This window comes from Borostomias antarcticus (genome assembly GCF_949987555.1).
Source record: "Borostomias antarcticus genome assembly, chromosome: 30".
NCBI lineage: Eukaryota > Metazoa > Chordata > Actinopteri > Stomiiformes > Stomiidae > Borostomias > Borostomias antarcticus.
In genome coordinates this window covers 4,534,997-4,554,348 of record NC_140263.1, presented here as the reverse complement: position 1 = coordinate 4,554,348, position 19,352 = coordinate 4,534,997, and the positions used below count along the sequence as shown (strand labels likewise).

The 19,352-nt window shown below is 46.3% G+C and overlaps 1 protein-coding gene across 1 annotated transcript in view; it reads left to right on the top strand.

Moving 5' to 3' along the window:
• Positions 1-8,818: 8,818 nt before the first annotated feature.
• The window catches only part of dennd1a (DENN/MADD domain containing 1A), a gene marked incomplete at its 3' end in the record, with an annotated part of 103,457 nt that continues 92,923 nt past the window's right edge, over positions 8,819-19,352 (top strand). Inside the window, 2 exon segments of the mRNA XM_084460161.1 lie at positions 8,819-8,957; positions 11,487-11,551. Coding sequence (XP_084316287.1) covers positions 8,941-8,957; positions 11,487-11,551 — 82 coding nt within the window. The 5' untranslated portion in view covers positions 8,819-8,940.

Sequence of the window (19,352 nt, the reverse complement as noted above, 5' to 3'; positions counted from 1 at the left end):
AAGCTGTGCACGCAGGATAACTGAGTGACCGGTAGAACTTTTTCATCTCGATTCTATCGAAGTGATAGTCTGTTTATTTTTTTATGGTGTTAGGGTACACCATCTTTGAACGTTGCAAATCAAAAAATACAATTAATACAGCCGAGAAATCCACATGATTAAAAAAAAGACAAGCATACCAGCAAAAGGACGATGGAAAGCGGTTGGGCCCCACAATCTCTCCAAACGTGTAGATTTCAGGAGAACGCAGATGTACTGTGTTCAGTTACAGACACTCAGCTTGCATAATTATGGGTGTGTGGGGGGGTGGTCCAAAAGACAAAAGTTAATCCAATGTAGGTATAAAACAACACAGCTATAGTCCAGCAGACTTGTAGCTATCTGCTGGCCTCCACCGTTGATCCAAGAGAGTAGGCTATAGCCTTGAATCACAACACAGGAATTTCTCTCACTGATGCTGATACAAAACTGCAGCGTCGAATGTCCGTCAGAGAAAATAATATAACGCGAATAACCCGCGCGTAAAACAATTTGGAAACGTCCGTGTCCACGAACAACGCAAAAAAAAAACAGACGTTCTGTTCGTGCGAGTATCCTGCTCCTTGCGCACTGTCTCCTCGTATGAGTGTGTGTGTGTGTGTGAATGTGAGTGTGTAATTTAGGAGGAGGAGTTGACTATTGGTTGGAGCTGTAGTACAAATCCCTGTGAAGACTCCCTGTAGCGGCCTCAAAGCCTCGCTCCGCCACCTCCTCGGTATCCACCGACGCACCGCGCGCTTTTTCTACCGGGACTCGTACGTCACGCAGTCCGTTCACTCGTTCATTGGTTTGGAACACGTCACTGACTCGTTCGTGCCTCCGTCAATTATGGTTCAACTTTTAAATGTTAAAGCCTATAAAAACATACATCCTAGAATTGTGGACATTTGACAATTGCTCGTCTTTAATAGGCTATGGCTATGCAATCACATTGCAAGAATGCAAACATCATGTTTTGGTGTAACAATATGATTACTTTAGTCACGATTAAATATTGTAATATTTCTAACATAGACTTATTATTATCCTCTTCGACGATTTTTTCATGGAATTTCACATTTCACTTAAACCCATTACTGACAATGCGACATGCTTGACCTACAATAAACAACCTATCATAATATCTTATTAACACCATTTAACCTGTCGTGTCAGGGCGCGTGGGTCTTAAGGCGTAATAATGCTCTGATTGGAGAGAAATGCAATAACCAGATGCCCTGCACGCGTGTGTGTGTGCGTGCGTGCGTGTGTGTGTGTGTGTGTGTGTGTGTGTGTGTGTGTGTGTGTGTGTGTGTGAGAGAGAGAGAGAGAGAGAGAGAGAGAGAGAGGGAGGGGGGGGGGTTAGATGATTGCGTAAAAAAAGGGGTTAAAGGTAGGCTTGACAAATCCTAATGGTCAGTTATTTAAGTGAAAGTAATGTTTTGTAAATGCTATCATTTGAGTGTTGCCGTGAACTGTTAAAACTATTGAGTAGGAATCTTTCTGCTGTTTCATGTTGTAGGCTTAGCAGGTGGAGGGAGGGGAGAGAGAGAGAGAGAGAGAGAGAGAGAGAGAGAGAGAGAGAGAGGAAGCCAAACAGACGGACAGTGTCTACCTCTGCTGTGGAGCGCCATCCGTCTCCACAAAGAGAAAGTGACAGTTGGACAAATCACAGGTCCTCAGCTCGGCTACCTTACCTCTTAGCAGCGTCATCCGCCGGCACCAGCGCCATCTGTTCGCCAAGCCCGACAGCCACACTCGATACACAATGCGGGGACCAGCTCCATCTCAACACCCGTGACTAAACTCACACAAAGACCCAACACCGCCTGGGGCCGCGGGGGACCTGAGCTCTCGGTTGCCCCGACATCATACCACCACCGCGCATGGATACCTGGTGATTAATCCGTGTAATTAAAGACCAGAGAACTTGGTGCTGCGGACGCTTTTTTCCCCACTGTTATATTTCCTCATCTGTCAAGGTTTAAGGCGGTTCTGACTTTTTGGGACCTCGGATAGCAGATGACCAAATGAGGCATTCAAAAACAGTTAAACGCCAATGTAGCCCACTAAAGCAGAAACAAGAGGCCCATATTTTCTTATAATGGCGTCTGGCCTACAGTTCTTATCTAAATAATGAACACATCAATAACACGATATTGACACAGAGTCTATATTGCATAATAGGATATAGGCAAATTATATATAGCAGCGATGGCAATACAATAAAATAATAGCCTACTGCTACAACAAATAATATTGCCAATACCACTAGGCCTATAGCCTACTACTAGTTGTAGTAGTAGTAGTAACGAATATGCCTACCAATATATTACATGTCGTTATATTTGTGTAATAGGCTAACAACAACACTAATTATAATAATAATTATAATAATAATGTTATCACTCGAGAAGCATGCACATACAGGTTTTCTATGAATGCATAGGATATAGCCTACAGTGTAGACTTTCCATGAAGAAATTCCTCAGCAGAAACAGCACGAGAAATGTTCTCGTCACTCATCCCAAAAAGTGTTAGTTTGGTTGTTATATATATATGAGGATTACACCGTTTAGTCACGCGGGGCATGAGATCTCGCTGTTGACACGCAAACGGCTCGGGTGCCAAATGACGTGTATTATCGCACCGTGGGCCGTGGACCGCGTCTGCTCTGGAAACACACCGGGAGAACACGGATCCTCCTGGGGCCCCCGCGTATGCACTGACATAACTGATGGCACAATATTATTCATCTGCTTATATCGAATGCAGGACCTGGAGATCATTTTGCATACTGTACATACATGATTCGAGGAAGATTAAACGTCCCATAAGTCAAATACGTATAGCAATATCCATACTGCTTTTTCGTTTTCTCCGTATGGCCTACAGTAGGCCTACTATTTTCCATAAGAAATAAAATGTCTGAAACGTTGGGCCTGCGTTGAATGCGTTTCAGAATCAGAATCATTTTATTGCCATGCAGTTTTTTTTAGAACGTGTTGTTAGGGCTAACCTACTAACACATTTGGAAGGTTTTGGTTGTGATACTAAATATTACCAGGATCCATTGAATTTATATTTTGCTACTCTTACACTTGGTGTTATGGATTGAATGATTGGATGGATTTAGCACTACATCATGCTCACTTGTTTAGAAAGGAGATGCATTTGTGAGTTCTTGTGAGCAGTAGGACTAGTACTACATTGACTACCTACGTTAATGGGAATTACTGTAAGTGGCTTTGCATAAAACGTGTGCTAAATGACTGTAATGTAAAACTGTTACAGGTTACATGGAATTTAAATAGGCCATTGTAAATAATAACCCAATAAATTGAATCAGCCAGGCTATAAGACAGCATGATTTGCCTTAAAAAAATAAAATTAAAGGTGTAATCTTTCCTCCACAGAACGATAAGCCTATGTGGTTTCTCACTAAAGGCCAACATGAAAACTGAGAACACATGTTTGTCTATGTAAGCCTACTTTTCCATCCTACTTTTTATCAGTAACAGGGCTATGTGACTTCTCCCTTCTTTGTGGTGTGTTAAACTATAGGATATAGCCTATCGTTGTTCACGTGCATGCTGTTTTAATTGACGGGTGGTGAAAAAATAGCATTTTTATATTCATATTTGATAGTAATATTAATAATGTCAGTAGGCTACAGTGTTAAGTGAGTATACTCGCACACTGAGCTTGCGCCGTGCTGTTCCCGTCTCTTTTAGCCTATCTGCCAAGGTCTTAATTAGGTCTGTGATTTCAAAGAGAGAGGGGATTCAACTACAGTCACCATCCACCTCAATGAGGTTGCTCGTGTGACAGTCGAGACGGTCACAAAGATGACGAGAATGAATGTGACATGTTTATTTGTTCCGGGCCTGTTAATGAGCAGAGAAGGTATAACGATATTGTCAGAGAATTGGCATGACATTCAGTCATACTTGTGTTTCTTACGCGTTCTTGGAGGCCTATTTTTTTTAATCCGCTATCATAACAATTTCCCTTTAACAAGCTTGGAGTTTACAGGCTTGAGAGAGAGAGGCGCTGGAGCATCCTGCCAAGATTGACAAAACATATGGTATATTTTCTCTCGTACATTCAAACGATATGTTATTGTGCTATCACTTAGCCTACTTAACCTTGCTCAAGCGAAGAGCCTGTGCAAATAACAGATTTGAGTGGGATTTGGGAACATTTTGTCTCGCCAAACGCGTTGCGTGTGTGTGCGTGTGTGTGCGTATGTGTGTGGCTACGGGCTACATGAGCGTGTTTAGTTTAGGCTATAATGTGAACTGATACTTCTCACTTTTTCTTTCCAACGTGAATTAAACGATCATCTCAATACAGCGTTTTTTTTTGTAATTTCTCAAATGATGTCACTTTTTTCTGCGCCTGTGTGAGAGGGAGAGAGAGAGATAGAGAGAGAGAGAGAGAGAGAGAGAGAGAGAGAGAGAGAGATAAAGGAAGGCGAGAGCGAACGAGAGTGTGAGAGAGTGTGTGTGTGAGAGAGAGAGAGAGAGAGAACGAAAGAGAGAAAGAGTGTGTGTAAGACAGAGAGAGAGGGAGAGAGAGTGTGTGCGTGAGAGAGAAAGAGAGATGGAGAGAGAGTGTGTGTGTGTGTTTGTGTGTGTGGAGAGAGGGATAAAGAGAGAGAGAGAGAGAGAGAGAGAGAGAGAGACACCAGCTGAATACCGGTGAGGCCCGGCGAGGCTGGTATCAGAGGCCATATGCCGGGGCCAGGGCTCCTCTCTCGCCCATAAGGGCTGGAACAGCGAGCTGGGAAAAACGGGTTACTACAGAATGCCAAATGACACAGCATGGATTATCTAACCTTTTGGACATGTTTCAAAACATTATGCTTGCATGTAGGCGATGCCAGGGTGGAATATCAAGTAGCGAGACCTTCGTATATTCAACTAAACAACATAAGCACGTTATAGCCCTAGTTTAGCCGTGCGTGGAAGTTTAAAGGTGTGTCAATTTAGAGAAATTGACCCAAAAGCCATTTGGGAGAATTTATCCCTTCACGGTCAGCTGTATAATATAAAAAAAAATATTTTCCAGCTAGTATGGGCGTGTTATGAATGTCTGCTGCTGAGTCCTATCTGAACAATAATGGGAAATATTATTACAAACAAACCAACACAATGGGGGGATACAATTAACAATGTGACACTTGTTGGAGGAGAGTGTTTCCGGGATGAATTAACTGTGTTGGGTCAACAATGAGCACAACAGCTGAAGCGGCTTTAACAAACAACAGTGAAAATCATTAGCCGAGAGCAATGAAATGCCAAGAACCGAACCGAACAGAAGCCCGTCTGACGTTTTTTAATCACCTATTTAACATTTATTCCTCCGACCTACTATGTGTACCTAGGTATTTATGACTATCACAAGATGCACAATAGGATTTAGGCTAGACTTGTCAGGTATCCGTAATCTATTCAATTAAAACACCAGAAAGGACCCATTCCCAGCACAAACACGAATAGCCTTGGTGCGTCCTAAATCCGTATGCAAATAGAAAAAAAAACCTAATGTAATACCCTTAATTGAATAAATGCATATTTATCATCCACGTTCTCTGTCTGGAATATTGTTCGCTCATGCATTAAACATAGCTTTGCCCAGCACGTCTGCGTGCGTGAATGAAATATGAAATATGATATGAGGATCAGTCGGACGGAGTGGTATCTTGTATCCTCGCGCTCAAACACTTGCTCTTGTCTTCTTTAGATAAATCAATACCTGTGGATGCGAGAGAGATTACCTCTGTCTTCCCTTTTTACAAAAACACTCACCTCAACACCGACAGTGAACCCACTAAACAGTTTTCTATCGTGTCTGCTTATTTGTTTTTAGTGACACCCTAATGGTAACTGAGCCTATAATGTCTTTTCCCTGGTGCTATTCTTTTGCCTCGTCTGTTCCCTGGTGATATTCTTTTGTTTAATCGCTCGATGATGCTCCCTCTGATCTTAGCATGAACAACCGTCAAAGTCAATACGCATTTCTCCCTTGATTTGCGATTCTTTGCGGCACCAGAAGGGCTTTGGAAATGCGGGGACTGAATTCAAGCTTCCTTTACCCTTTTGAGCTGAGCTATTACTAAAAATAATATGTAGCCGAAGCCCACCTAACCCCACCACAGCCTACTGCAGGAGAGAATTTATGCCATAATAAAATTTTCACATGCAAACACCAATTTATGTCTGACGTAATACTGCAACCATCATTTTAAAGCCTATATCATAACAAGCGCCTATCCTTCAGATAAAAAAAACTGCTTGGTAAGTCATCATGGGCCTATTCAAAATGATCTTTTGTTCAATTTGTGTGTGTGTGTCACTTGAAATATTGTTGAATTGGCCCAAGGAGGTCCAAAACTGCGTCTTGGAAAAGAAGGGAGGATATCCAAACTGCGCGTGTGCGCCTCCGACGCACGCTTTGCGTAATGCGCGCGCCTGCTCCGGTGACCGGTTGGCTAATTGGAGATAAAGTGGTTAGTGTTGTCCCTGATCTCCAGTGCACAGCATCTTTAAGTTGTGGGGTTTTCGCCTACATTCAGGTCCATTGGGCTACGGATGCCCATAGGCCGTTTGCCTGGCGTGCTGTATTATACCAAATGCCAATCATGCAATAGCCTACAGAAATCAGGAACACAGCAATTTTTGAAATGAAATGAATTGATCCAGTCCAGCTTCTCATGCAGGGTATCGGAAAATGAAGATCAATGTTCACACGTCAAAAAGCTTCAATCATCAACAGGACTCCAATGAATCCTCTTCGTTTGGCTGGAGCCCAACTAGCCTAACGTTAATACGTTCAAGTCTTGCCTTTCACTTATGTTCCAACATCTGAACAAGCCTCATCCACTTTAAACCGCTCAACCCAATCCTTATTGTTCGTTTAAAATGAAGGCGGAATTGGGCTTCGTGCGCGTGTGGTTCTTTCTCCCTGTAGGCCTATATGTCTCCATCTATTTCTCTCTCTCTCTCTCTCTCTCTCTCACTCTCTCTCTCTCTCTCTCCCTCTCTCTCACACACACACGAGCGCCCGTGTTGCGGAGTTGGACACAAGCTCTTATTGCCATAAAGCTTCTACGCATTTTTCAGTAAGATTGATGCATCTACTTTTCTTTTTAAATAAAGGAATGATCTAATTTTAACCTATAATCTCAGTGAGTGTTCTTCCGTGACGTTTCTTATACGGTAAACTTGTCATGTTCCAGGACTTGACGGTTGATATGACAAAGGTAACGGTATTTTTATGTCAATGACCACTGAAGATAGGCTACATGAGAACTGCCTTTCAATGACAAACACGCACAAACACAACATGCTCATCTATGTTGAATGTATCGTTGACCAACACACATTAGGGCCCATTTAGGTTACAGGGAACGCATTCAAGTTGTCTGAGACCGTCTCAATATGTTATTTTTAGATGTTTATCTAGGCCTAGTCAATATCCTCATATATCAGTGTTAAAAAATGGTAGTAGGCCCAATTAGTATACAGTAAGGAAGCCAATAAAAGAATGAATGTAAACAATTAAACGGTTACATCATCATCACGCTGAGTGCTACTAATGTGTTTTGACTTGGAACACTTAAATGGGGAGTAATGAACATGGCCTTGTGATTTTACTAATTAGCATCGAACACCATTCACTAACAGAAGTGGGTTGGGCAAAATATTGGGTGCAATCCCAAAGAGCGCATTCAGGTTCAGTAGTTGCAGTGTCCAGATATGCCATCTGACGTTGTGGATTATCGTCATCTTTACGCACAACTTTTTCTATTTTTTTCTCTCTCTAACTTTTTCAAACTTTTCTAAATAGACTATTTTGTATTAGAACCAACCAGTTACTGTACAATATGAGCACGTGACTCGCCAATGGATTTGAGTGGATTCAGCACATAGGCTATTATAGTCTACGTACGTGCGTAAAGGCGCGCCCCTCAGGATTCAAACCATGCTAATAATCAATAATTCAATCAGATAGTCTGTCTAAGTACGGGCCGTCAATGCCATGTCACGTTTATGTCACACATCGAGGACATTACATTTGGACATTGTATCATGCCTATAGCCTAGGCTACATGTTTTGTAACAACGAATTGGTCAAAAAGCTGTAGTAACAATGTATCCAACGTATTTAGGCCTACTCAACCATGTTGGAGGTTAGTTTTCCATTGCCCTATACGTATTTGTGGTATTTGTTTATAGACGCAGGTCTTTCACGTTTCAAATATCAAATCAAAGTCACATCTCATTTCTTATCTATTCAAATGTAGCCCGAGAGATCTTAGCGACCTTACGAGTGGGCTAAAAGTATTTTGCCTGTGCAAAGCTTACAGGCACATGCGAGATATGCCTAATGAGAATTAATATCCTGTCCAATCAGCGACCAGGACAGCTGAGAGAGGCGAGGATGACATTGCACAATGAGTTAAATGACACGAATACTGTATCATTCTATGGTAACTGATCTGTAGAAAAGAATGAAACATCTCAAATGACTTGGCCATTCACAAGTGAAAGCAGAAATGTAAGCTATCTGTAGAATGATATGGTGCAAAGCTACTCCGTTATATCCTTGCGGTTATCCAGAGGCAAATAAAACGGTTCCTCTTCTCTCTCCCGCATCATGCGACTCAAACGTAGTCAAATAGAACTATTCTGGTACATGTAGTTCCTAGGAACAGAATCCCCTCTCGTAAGCGTACGTTTTCCCTGCAAGAGAACTACAAGTCCCAGTGTCCCGCGAGAGGTGGAGCGTGATCCGCGCGTATGGACCATGGCGATGTACTGGACTGTCTGACAGGTTATTAGACAAATAGCCCTCGAAAAACCTGTCAACGCCCCATATTTACGACGCCAGACTTGGACAAAGAGACAAATAAAGATGGGGTCCCGTATCAAGTAAGAGGAATTCATTTTTTGTATTTCCCATGATATGAAAATGTATCCACATTGTTGCAGTGAGTCATTGGGGGGAAGAGAGGCAAGGCCTGACTTGTTGCGACAGATAAAACGACTTGTTTACTAATATCTCACTGTTCAGTTGTCATATTTACTAACCGATTGGGAAGGTGTCACTCCGGGGGACACATATTAGTAAACACACGGTTGTCTGTGTGTCCCTACGAGCCCGGAGGCGCAGCGACACCCTGGACAGGACATGTAAACATTGGCGTCAGGGCTGGTCTGGTTGGTTTGGTAATGTCACACTCCTGTGCGTAAATGTCCTTTGGGCATGTTATTCTCACATTGAACGAGCTGGAGATATCGGGACGCGTGTATTTGAACTCTAAATGTAATTGTGGCAACACAGTTTAGGACAGAATCATCTTAAACGTGTGTATTGATACAATGTTTCAAGTGGAACCTCGGTCCCCAAGATAAATGTTTATTCTGAGTTGTACTTCCCTCTAAATTTGTGCCACTATCAAACTCTTACTCAGTGACAAGGTAGTAACATTAGCCCATATATGCCAGGATAGGAGCTTTGTGGGTAGTGAATTATTCTGCATACTGGAGTTTACTATCTTGAATGACAGCAGCATCTATGCAGGGGCTGTATTCTACGGCATGTGCTGGTCAAATAAGAAGTGACTTCAATCAATCAATCAATCAATCAAAGCTTTATTTGTATAGCGCATTTCATACCCAGAGGCAACACAATGCGCTTTACAGAGAACAAGGGAGGTGGGCATACGACCCACTCTCTACATATTCCAGAGGGAAGCAAAAAAACAGTAATCACCTTCATAGCATTTTATAGAAACACGCCAGAAGTTTGGCTAGGCTTACTTGCCCAAAGTAGGCTAGATCATAGACGTGTCAAACTATTTTGCTTGTGCTCATTCTCACAGTGAACAGGTTAGTAGAGGGTTAAACTGTGGTTAAACTATCCTAACAAAGCCTACTTCCCACACTTGAATTCACTGTATGAACCTTCCCCACTGTTTCTCCAACACAATGTGGGTCTTTCAACAATGGACTTCCTCTTCGCAGGGGTTGGGCTAGCAGAAAGGCCAGCGTGTCATCTATCCCTGTGGCCTGTTTAACTCCATCGTGTGGCCACTGCGACCTGCCCTGTTCTGTCAGCTGCTTGGTTTACTTGCTTTAGGGGCAAGAGTGAAATCAATACCGTTTGGTGGCGACATGATAGCATTCCCATACCACCGTCATGCCTTTTAAACATTCCATACCTTTAGTACAGTTGCTAGATAATAATGTTTGCCTTGCATCTAACATTATCATGTATTTTTGGCTGTAGTAGGTTTGTTTCTACTTTTGTGAAACTACAGACGTTTCATAATGGGTTGTAATTGTCAGGATTTGAGCTTATTATGAGGACAGTGTAGTGACTAAGCATGTAACGGTATCAAAAACTCTGGTACTATCTATGGTAATATCACGGTATCAAGGTCCACGGTACGGTATATCACGGTATTAAACACAGTTTTAAAACAAAATTCAAAGAGGAAGAAGACTGTTGCGCTCACAGACGGGTGGACCTCCAGGGCAACGGAAAGCTATGTGACTAGTGTGGATTGAACATGAGCCCAAAGTGACCAGTTGCTGGTTAGCTATGAGAGGCAGGATCCCAGCCGACCGTTGCATCCTCCCAACCCGCAACGGAGGGTTATCAGATGGGCTGGGACTCCGCCTCTCATCGCTAACCAGCAACTGAGCCAATTGAGCTAAAGGTGGTTAGCTAGCTTGATCGTAAATTACTTAAACTGAATAAATATGACACCGATAAGCACACCGATGCCAATAGTTAGCTTGATATAAGACATCTGACCAGACCAGAACAGTGAGTTTAGCCTACGGTTTTACCGAGCCAGTCCCAAGGTTACCGCGTGACCCAAAAATACTGCGGTTACCATAATACCGCGGTTACCGTTACATGCTTAGTAGTAACTATAGATATCCTTAGCTTAATGGAGTAACTCCATCGTTATATTATGAGGCGTCTGGTATAAAGTGATAGTATGATGATGTCAATGACGTACGCAGTAAGGTATCATGTCATTCAGTACAACCCAGAGTACCCCCTCGAAAACGGTATTTTTCATAATCACAAGTTTATATATCCATGCGTAGACTGGCAGAAATATAACCACCAACAAAAAATGTCCGAATTTTATTTTGCAATACCACATTGTTTGGGGGGGAAAAAATCAGTGTTACACTGCACAGACGCATGCGTACACACACACACACACACACACACACACACACACACACACACACACACACACACACACACACTCACAGTCCAATGGGCTTTATGGGATTGGGTTCCAATAATGTCACTAACTCTACCCAGAGGAAGGTTACCGACCGACGTCGTTAAATGACTCATGCGATTACCGCATGGTGTCTTCTTTTCCCCTCCCCATAAAGAGCCCGTCTAACGACCTCTGCCCTCTGTTTCAGGGAGAGCCCCGAGTCCACGTTCGAGGTGTATGTGGAGGTCACCCACCCAGGGACGACAGGCTCTGGTAAGTCTCTCTTCTAGGTCTCTCTTCTCTGCTGATGACTGTAACACCAGTTATTTGCTCACCACTCGTGTCCACAAAGTCTGACTGTTAATTACTTGTGTCAATAATGTTTTTGTCAATCAAAGGTTACGATTGAACATGGACCTTTTGAACAGTCATAGTCCACGTTTAGCCTACACTAGGATGTTACAAGTGTGCAAATTACAGAGCCGAATAATGGTGTGACGTGTTGACGTTTCTGTGGAGGAGGTAGTGGTGGATGAACAGTCGCCTATTTCATCACATTCATTTTGTAAACCTACATAAAGAGGGCGGTTGTAGCCTATATGTCAATAGAACGTTTGAATTTAACGCAGTTTGTTTTGTGTCTGTATCGGTTTATAGGCATCGAATACAAAATTCAGACTACGGCAGCTGGTATGAGTCAATATAGCCAACGGGGAGGTTTGCGAACAGTCATGACTTTTTACTGCCCCCATATGGGCTATTAACCCACGCCTTTAATTGACATAAGTACAAAGTGCTCTCCTGATGTAATGGTGACGGTCTAATTTACTCTGCTACTCTGCCACCCTGGCGGTGGCGTCTGGTTGGTCCTGACACCGGGTATGCCAGAGCCAGCGAAGCACTCACACATGCTTCTATCAAAAATGTTTTGCCCTGACGGGAGGTTTCTAGGCACCAGAAGGGCCCTTGAGCAGTTACCACAGCCCAAAACCAACCTCCCTCGAACCTGGAGGCCTTTGGATACAACCGGAGTCACGTTTTTAGCGCTAGAAATCCGGAGCTGCGTTCTAGTGTAGACGGGAAGATCCGGAGTCTTTTTGGAAAAAAAACTCTAGGAATAGGCCTACACTGTAACGCTGTGTTCAATTCACATTATAAAAATCAAACGGGTGATTTACGAGTTTGAGCTATAGCCTATAGTAGGCATATCATAATGGATATAGCCTAGTTAATAGTTATCAGCTTGGAAGTAATAACAGGAGTCACAAAGGGACAGTTGATGCATTTAAGTCAAAAACAGTCTGAAAGTCGATTTTCGTGCCTTCTTTCACTGACAGAAGTTTTATTTGGATTTGTGTGGGTAAGCCAGGCTCACCCTGGCTTATAGGAGCACTAGCCACTGCACCCTGGCTCAGCATCGGACTGGCGGCGCCGCTGGCAGCGATCGATGATCCGCACTTCTTTTAGTCGCATTTACACCGTGTCCTAACTGCTTGCGACGCGAGCAACAGAACGCGACATCGCATGCTTGCTGTCCTAACTGAAACCGTTAAATGTCCTGTTCTGTTATTTCATTTGTCTATATTCCCAACTGAAGACAGACGCCTGTCAACGCGAGCGACGGGAGGAAAATAGGAACAGGGCGAGCGTCAAAAGGGCAGTTAAAATGTCGCGCCGCTTCATGCTGCGTCGCTCGCGTCCAGTTAGGACATAACAATAGAAAACAAAGCAATGGGAACGCATTTTGTCGCTGACGCTCGCTCGTGTCGCGTGTAGTTAGGACACGGTGTTAGGATTGCAAAATTCCAGGAATATTCACAAACGTCCCATGGGAATTAATGAGAATTTGTGGGATTTAATGGGAACTGACAGCAATAAACTTGAAATGTATTGGAATTAAGAAATGTATTGGAATTAATTAAGTTTGTTTTCCCACTTTATTCCTGTTAATTCCCATAAATCCTTGTTAATTCCCATGGGGAAATTTGAGAATATTGTTGGAATTTTTGCAACCCTAGTCCTAGCTCTCTACCACTTGAAAACAAGTGAAAGGGGGAGGGGCTTGTGGATCCAAGGCCTGAGAGTGACTCAGTAACAGCTGGCGTATCTATGATGTTGTCAAAACACCCTATCGCTGTAGTAGACACATTCAACACTGGGCCATGTTTGCCCTGGGTCTTGTCAAAACCTCATCATGTAATCTACACCCTCTCACACACAAATAGAATTACACTACTACATATTCGCCGTACATACAAAATGTGTTGAGTATGCTCTAGTGTCAACAGCGTGGTCACATGTTTTAAAACTGCATTGGCTAAGCTAGTGAGGGTCAGCGTGGTGCGTGTGAATGTGTTATTGCTTGCATGTCTGAATCGGCTTGTCTGAATCTTCAATCAATCAATCAATCAATCAAAGCTTTATTTGTATAGCGCATTTCATACCCAGAGGCAACACAATGCGCTTTACAGAGAACAAGGGAGGTGGGCATACGACCCACTCTCTACATATTCCAGAGGGAAGCAAAAAAAACAGTAATCACCCGGGGGCCAGATAAGTGAGCTGTAAATAATTCTTCCCTGACCCCTCTCAACAAGGCGATCGAGCAAGCTCCTGGAGTATGTTAGTCTTCCGGATAAGAACATTTATAAAGCAATAAATAACATTAAACCTTAGGAGTCTGTGCACTCAGAGGAACAGCTATTAATACAAAGCTCCAGGGTCACACCCAGGAACGTTACGTAACTCCAGAGGGGCTCCGCCGTGCATTGTGGGTGTTTCAGTCAGACCTGTCCAGCGTTCCACGATATCGAGAGCAGTCTAGAAAGACCACTCGGAGGTCTGTCAAATTCCTAATAATTCCTCGCATCTCCAAAATAGCAAACTTTCCGAATGTTGAAAAGAACATTCCAATTCCTATGTTTTTGAACATAAAATCACATATGATGATCTGTTTAGAATACATTTTAATTGGTCCCAGGGCCGGGATGTGTTCAGAGGTCATAAAGGGTAATCCCAGCTTTCAATTGATGAAGGAAAAAAAAAATCAAAGAAATTGAGTTTTGAGGTTTTGATCCGACGTCAGCGATAATAACACTTCATATGAATAGATTGATAAAAGTCAGTGGTTGGTCAGTTTTGATGCAGCGTGGTAGTAATGCACAGGTCCATTCTGTGTGTGTGTGTGTGTGTATGTGTGTGTGTGTGTGTGTGGGGCGGCGGGATACAGCAACCGTGCACGCATTGCCGTATCCCAAGTGTGTGTTTTCATCTGCGCTCGGATCTCTGTGTCGTATCTGCGCGTGCGCGGCGGTGTGTGTCACATCTGTGGCGATGCGTCCGGAAATTAGCATGGGTGTGAGAATGGCGTTCCCCGCCGGGAGAGGCCATCTTGGCGTGGGAGGGGGGGGGGGGGGGTAGTTTACAGGATCTCCTTACACACAGCTGTTCCATTGTCATGCTCTCACAGACAGGACGGGGCGGGGCCCACGGCCTGACGGACAGCGACAGTCTTAATGGTCTGTCTGTGTGTGCGTATGTGTAGTGTGTGGGCGTACGTTTGTATATGTGTGTGTGTGTGCGTGTGGTTGTGTGTGCAGTGTGTGCATGAGTGTAATGTGTGTCTGTATGTGTGTGTAGTGTCTGCATGCATGTAGTGTTTGTGTGTGTATGTGTGTGTGTGTGTGTGTGTGTGTAGTGTATGTACTGGTAGGTCCTCTTTTTAGCACTGTCGCCTCACAGCAAGAAGGTCCTGGGTTCGAATCCTGGTCGTTCCAGGTCCTTTCTGGGTTGAGTTTGCATGTTCTCCCCGTGCCTGCGTGGGTTCCCTCCGGGTACTCCGGCTTTCCCCACCATCATAAAGACATGCAACGTATGAATGTTGGTGGTGGTCGGAGGGGCCGTAGGCGCTGATTGGCAGCCACGCTTCTGTCAGTCTGCCCCAGGGCAGCTGTGGCTACAGATGTATCTCACCACCACCGGTATGACTGTGTCTGAATGAATACTGGACTCTGTAAAGCGCTCTGGGTATCATGAAGGGCGCTATATAAATCCAATTCATAATAACACTCTGCAACTGACACTCTCTCACACTTCATGCTGCCCCTACTCTTCCTCTTTCTCTCTCTCTCTCTCTCTCTCTCTCTCTCTCTCTCTCTCTCTCTCTCATAAGCCCTCAAAAAAACATCAACCCGATGGTCGGCCAACTGCTCCAGACTGACTCTAATCACTCCTTGGTGGGAGTAAATTTACCCCCCAAAGTCATTATCATAAAAAATGGATTCCATAGACATCTAACAGTGTCTTGTTTCTGTCTCCCTCTCTCTCTCTCTCCCTCTCCCTCTCCAAACCCCTCCCCCCACCCCTCTGGTCACCATGTCTGGCATCCAACCTCTGCCCGGCAGATTAGTGAGGAAGGAGCTCACTGTTCTCTCTCTTCTTCTCTCTCTCTCTCTCTCTCTCTCTCTCTCTCTCTCTCTCTCTCTCTCTCTCTCTCTCTCTCCCCGACATGTGGGGAGCGAGGCCTCGCCTGTTAGGCTTTTCACTCCTCTCTCACTCCTCTCTCCCACTCGCTCTGAGGGGGCGTGCTGATTGGCCGGCGAGGCCTTTGTTAACGGGGAAACTATTAACTGAGAGAGAGAGAGTTAATGCAAGTCAAGGCAAAAGGGAGGCGGCATTTCCATGTGAATCAGCCTCCGCCGGCTTCAAATACCAGGCCGGCTCCTTTCTAACAGGGAGGAGAAACGCTAGTGTGGTGAGACTGAGACACACAGACGGGGGAGGGAGATGGAGGGAGGACAGGGAGGGAGAGAGAGGAGAGGAGAGGACAGGGGAGGAGGGAGAGAGTAGAGGACAGGGAAGGAGAGAGAGAGGAGAGATGGAGGGAGGAAGAGAGAAAGGCAGGCGGTTAGTAGCCTAGCCCTGTACCGCGACTCTGCTAGCCTAGCCCTGTGCCACGACTCTGCTAGCCTACATCTGTACCCGCGTCTCTGCTAGCCTAGCCCTGTACCCGCCACTCTGCTAGCCTAGCCCTGTACCGGCGACTCTGCTAGCCTAGCCCTGTACCCACGACTCTGCTAGCCTTGCCCTGTACCCGCGACTCTGCTAGCCTAGCCCTGTACCCACGTCTCTGCTAGCCTAGCCCTGTGCTCGCGACTCTCCTACCCTAGCCCTCTACCCGCTAGCCTAGCCCTGTACCCACGACTCAACCGCAGTCCCGAAGATGCTTCGGCAGAAACAGATAGTCTCAACGACGGAGAGAAAGAGTCACAGCTCAATACCACCGACTGCAGGTTGCGTTGCCTTCTGGTTACCGTATGGCAGCCGGAGTTGACCACAGACATTCTAGACAATGATTGTGTTTCCACCAGATGCGCTGTGGCACATTTCAGCGTCCCGGAACCGTCTCTCCGCAGAGCTCCAACAAAGATAGACACCGGGTCCAAATAAGTGGGTCGTTAGGTCCCACCCCCTGATGGCTTGGCAGAATATCAAACAAAACGCTTGCTCCTGAAACGCAACCCGTGGGGGGGCGAAGCCGTGTGAGGAACGGAATAACACCTAACCGCCTCCGGAAAAACGCCACGCAAACGGGAGTCAGCGGAACGGAGGCGTCGCAGTTTGAGATGTTTACCCCGCTCGCGGTCGTTAGCGTGCGTTCGCCCTGCGTCTGGCCCGCGGCTCGGGAGCGCTGTGAAGTGTGACAGCGGCGTTCCGGCACCTTCCTCCGGCGCCGGTGACCGCTGACCCCTGAGGGAGGGGGGGGGGGGCGATCGCCGCTCGGAGACGCCGCGCTCCGCGGATGAGGAGCGACAGCTAATTAAGTGTTTTCTCTCCGGCGTGGTACACATCAGAGCCGCGCGCCGCCGCCGGGGCCAGGCCTAGACCTAGACATGCGGGGGTGTGTGTGAAAGTTGGACATGTTTGTGTTTGTGTGTGTAGAATTGTCTTCGCCGTGTATTTGCGGATCTGGCGCGGGTCATTTTGGGTCAGCAGAGAATGTGTTTTTACATCTGTGTCTGATCTCTCCGTCTGAAATCGCAGACTCTACTGTTCTCTTCCTTCAACATGAGATCTGGCTTATTTATGACTCCTGGTAGATACATCCAGCGTTCAGTTCTGTCCAGAAATGACAACCCCCTCTTTTTTTCTCTGGCTTCACCGGGGCGGACTGTCTACCGTACTCGTCGACGTCACATTAGCCTTCGGACGTTCAGCGGTCAACCGGCTGGCACGAAACGCTGCGGCCGCGTCCCAATTTATCCAATTTGCGTCGATGTAATCAGAGTGATGCGGAGCTTTGGTGACCCTGGAATGGCACTCAGCCCAGTCAATCAATGTGTTCTGCTTGATTTCGGCCCGTTTCCTTTATTCTCTGGCTGGCTGGCTCGCTCGCTCCTCGCCCCCTGCCTTAACGGTGGAAGCTAGCTATTTAGGATACAAGAGACATACACGGAAGCACATGCACGCACGCACACAGACGCACACACACACACAGTAGCACACACACATACAGATGCACACACACACATACACACGGAAGCACACACACACACACACACACACACACACAAACACACACACACACACGGAAGCACACACACACTCCCATCTCCCCAGACTCAGAGAGGAAAGAGAGAGAGGGAGGGAGAGGGAGGGAGAGAGAGGGAGAGAGAGGGAGAGAGAGAGAGAGAGAGAGAGAGAGGGTGGGAGAGAGAGGGAGAGAGGGAGGGAGGGAGGGAGAGAGAGGGTGAGAGAGAGAGAGGGAGGTAGAGGGAGGGAGGTAGAGGGAGAGAGAGAGAGGGTGGGAGGGATTAGAACAGGCATGTTTTGTTTGCAAAGCTCCCAGCTCCTCCAGCTGGAAGACTGCGCTGATTGGCTCTTCAGTGCTTTATCGAGCAGAAAAGAAGCAGGAGAGGGAGATGCCGCCCCGAGGCCCGGCGGGCCGACCGACGCGGAGGCGCTGGAGCGGCCGGGACGGGGGGGGGGGGGGGGGGGACCGGGACCCACTCCGCTCAGCTCCGGGGGCCAGGCTGGGTCCGCTCTGCTCCTGGCAGTTCAGCTGACCCCTCCCTCCCCACCACACACACACACACACACACACACACACACACACAACCCCCCCCACACACCACTCAGTATCTTTTTTGGGGGGGAAATCGTTTTTTTGACGTCTTCATCTGCTGGCCCAGGACCGGGCCCCTACCTCCGGGCCCCCAGCCTCTACCTCCGCCGGCCCACGACCCGGGGACCCTCTGAGTTCCCCCATACCTCAACTGGCTTTGGGAAGCTGACGAAAGAGGCAGCCCCAACGTAGCTTGAGCTTTTATTTATCAGTGATATGAGACCAAATTCCCAGGCATATCTGAAGCTACCTTAATATAGATGACATGTCATCGTCTCTTTAATTCGATATCTGTCGTCACGATCCTCGACTCGCAATTCTTTTTTGCTTTGAGCTTCGCCGCTCCCGTGCTATAACGAGGCGTCGGAGCTATACTCGCCGTAAGAATCTTTAGGCAGCGTGACAGTGTCTTCTCCCCCCCCCCCGACGGACACAATATGGACTTTGTCGTCAGCGAAGGGGGGGGGGGGGGTAGAGATTGGGGTCCGGCCGACTGTGGCCAACTAGCAGCGCTACGGGCTTTGCAGCGAAGCTCTTCTTTTCTTCCCAGTGAAAGGGACTTAATCCATGTTAATACAGGACCCGCTACGACAGCTTTACAGCAGAGGGCGAGGAGCCGGGGGGGGGGGCGGGGGGGAGGAGGAAGGGAGGGGAGGGCTTAGCAATTTAGCCTCTAACCCAGCAAATAAGAGGCATGAAACTTTGTGAATGAGTTTACACAGAGGGGCGGGGGGTTTCGGCTTTGTCCCTCCGCTTGTTTAAGCGTGAGTGACGGACGCGGTGGTGTAAGTGACGGAGAACCGCGCCGTTTCAACACGACCCGAAAGGGATCGGGGAGATGGCGCTTGATTGTCATTGGACGAGAAGGGAGTCGGAGAACTGTTTTTATTGGCCGTGTTATTAACCCGACGGGAATGTAACATTAACCCAACGTGAACAAGGGAGTCAGAG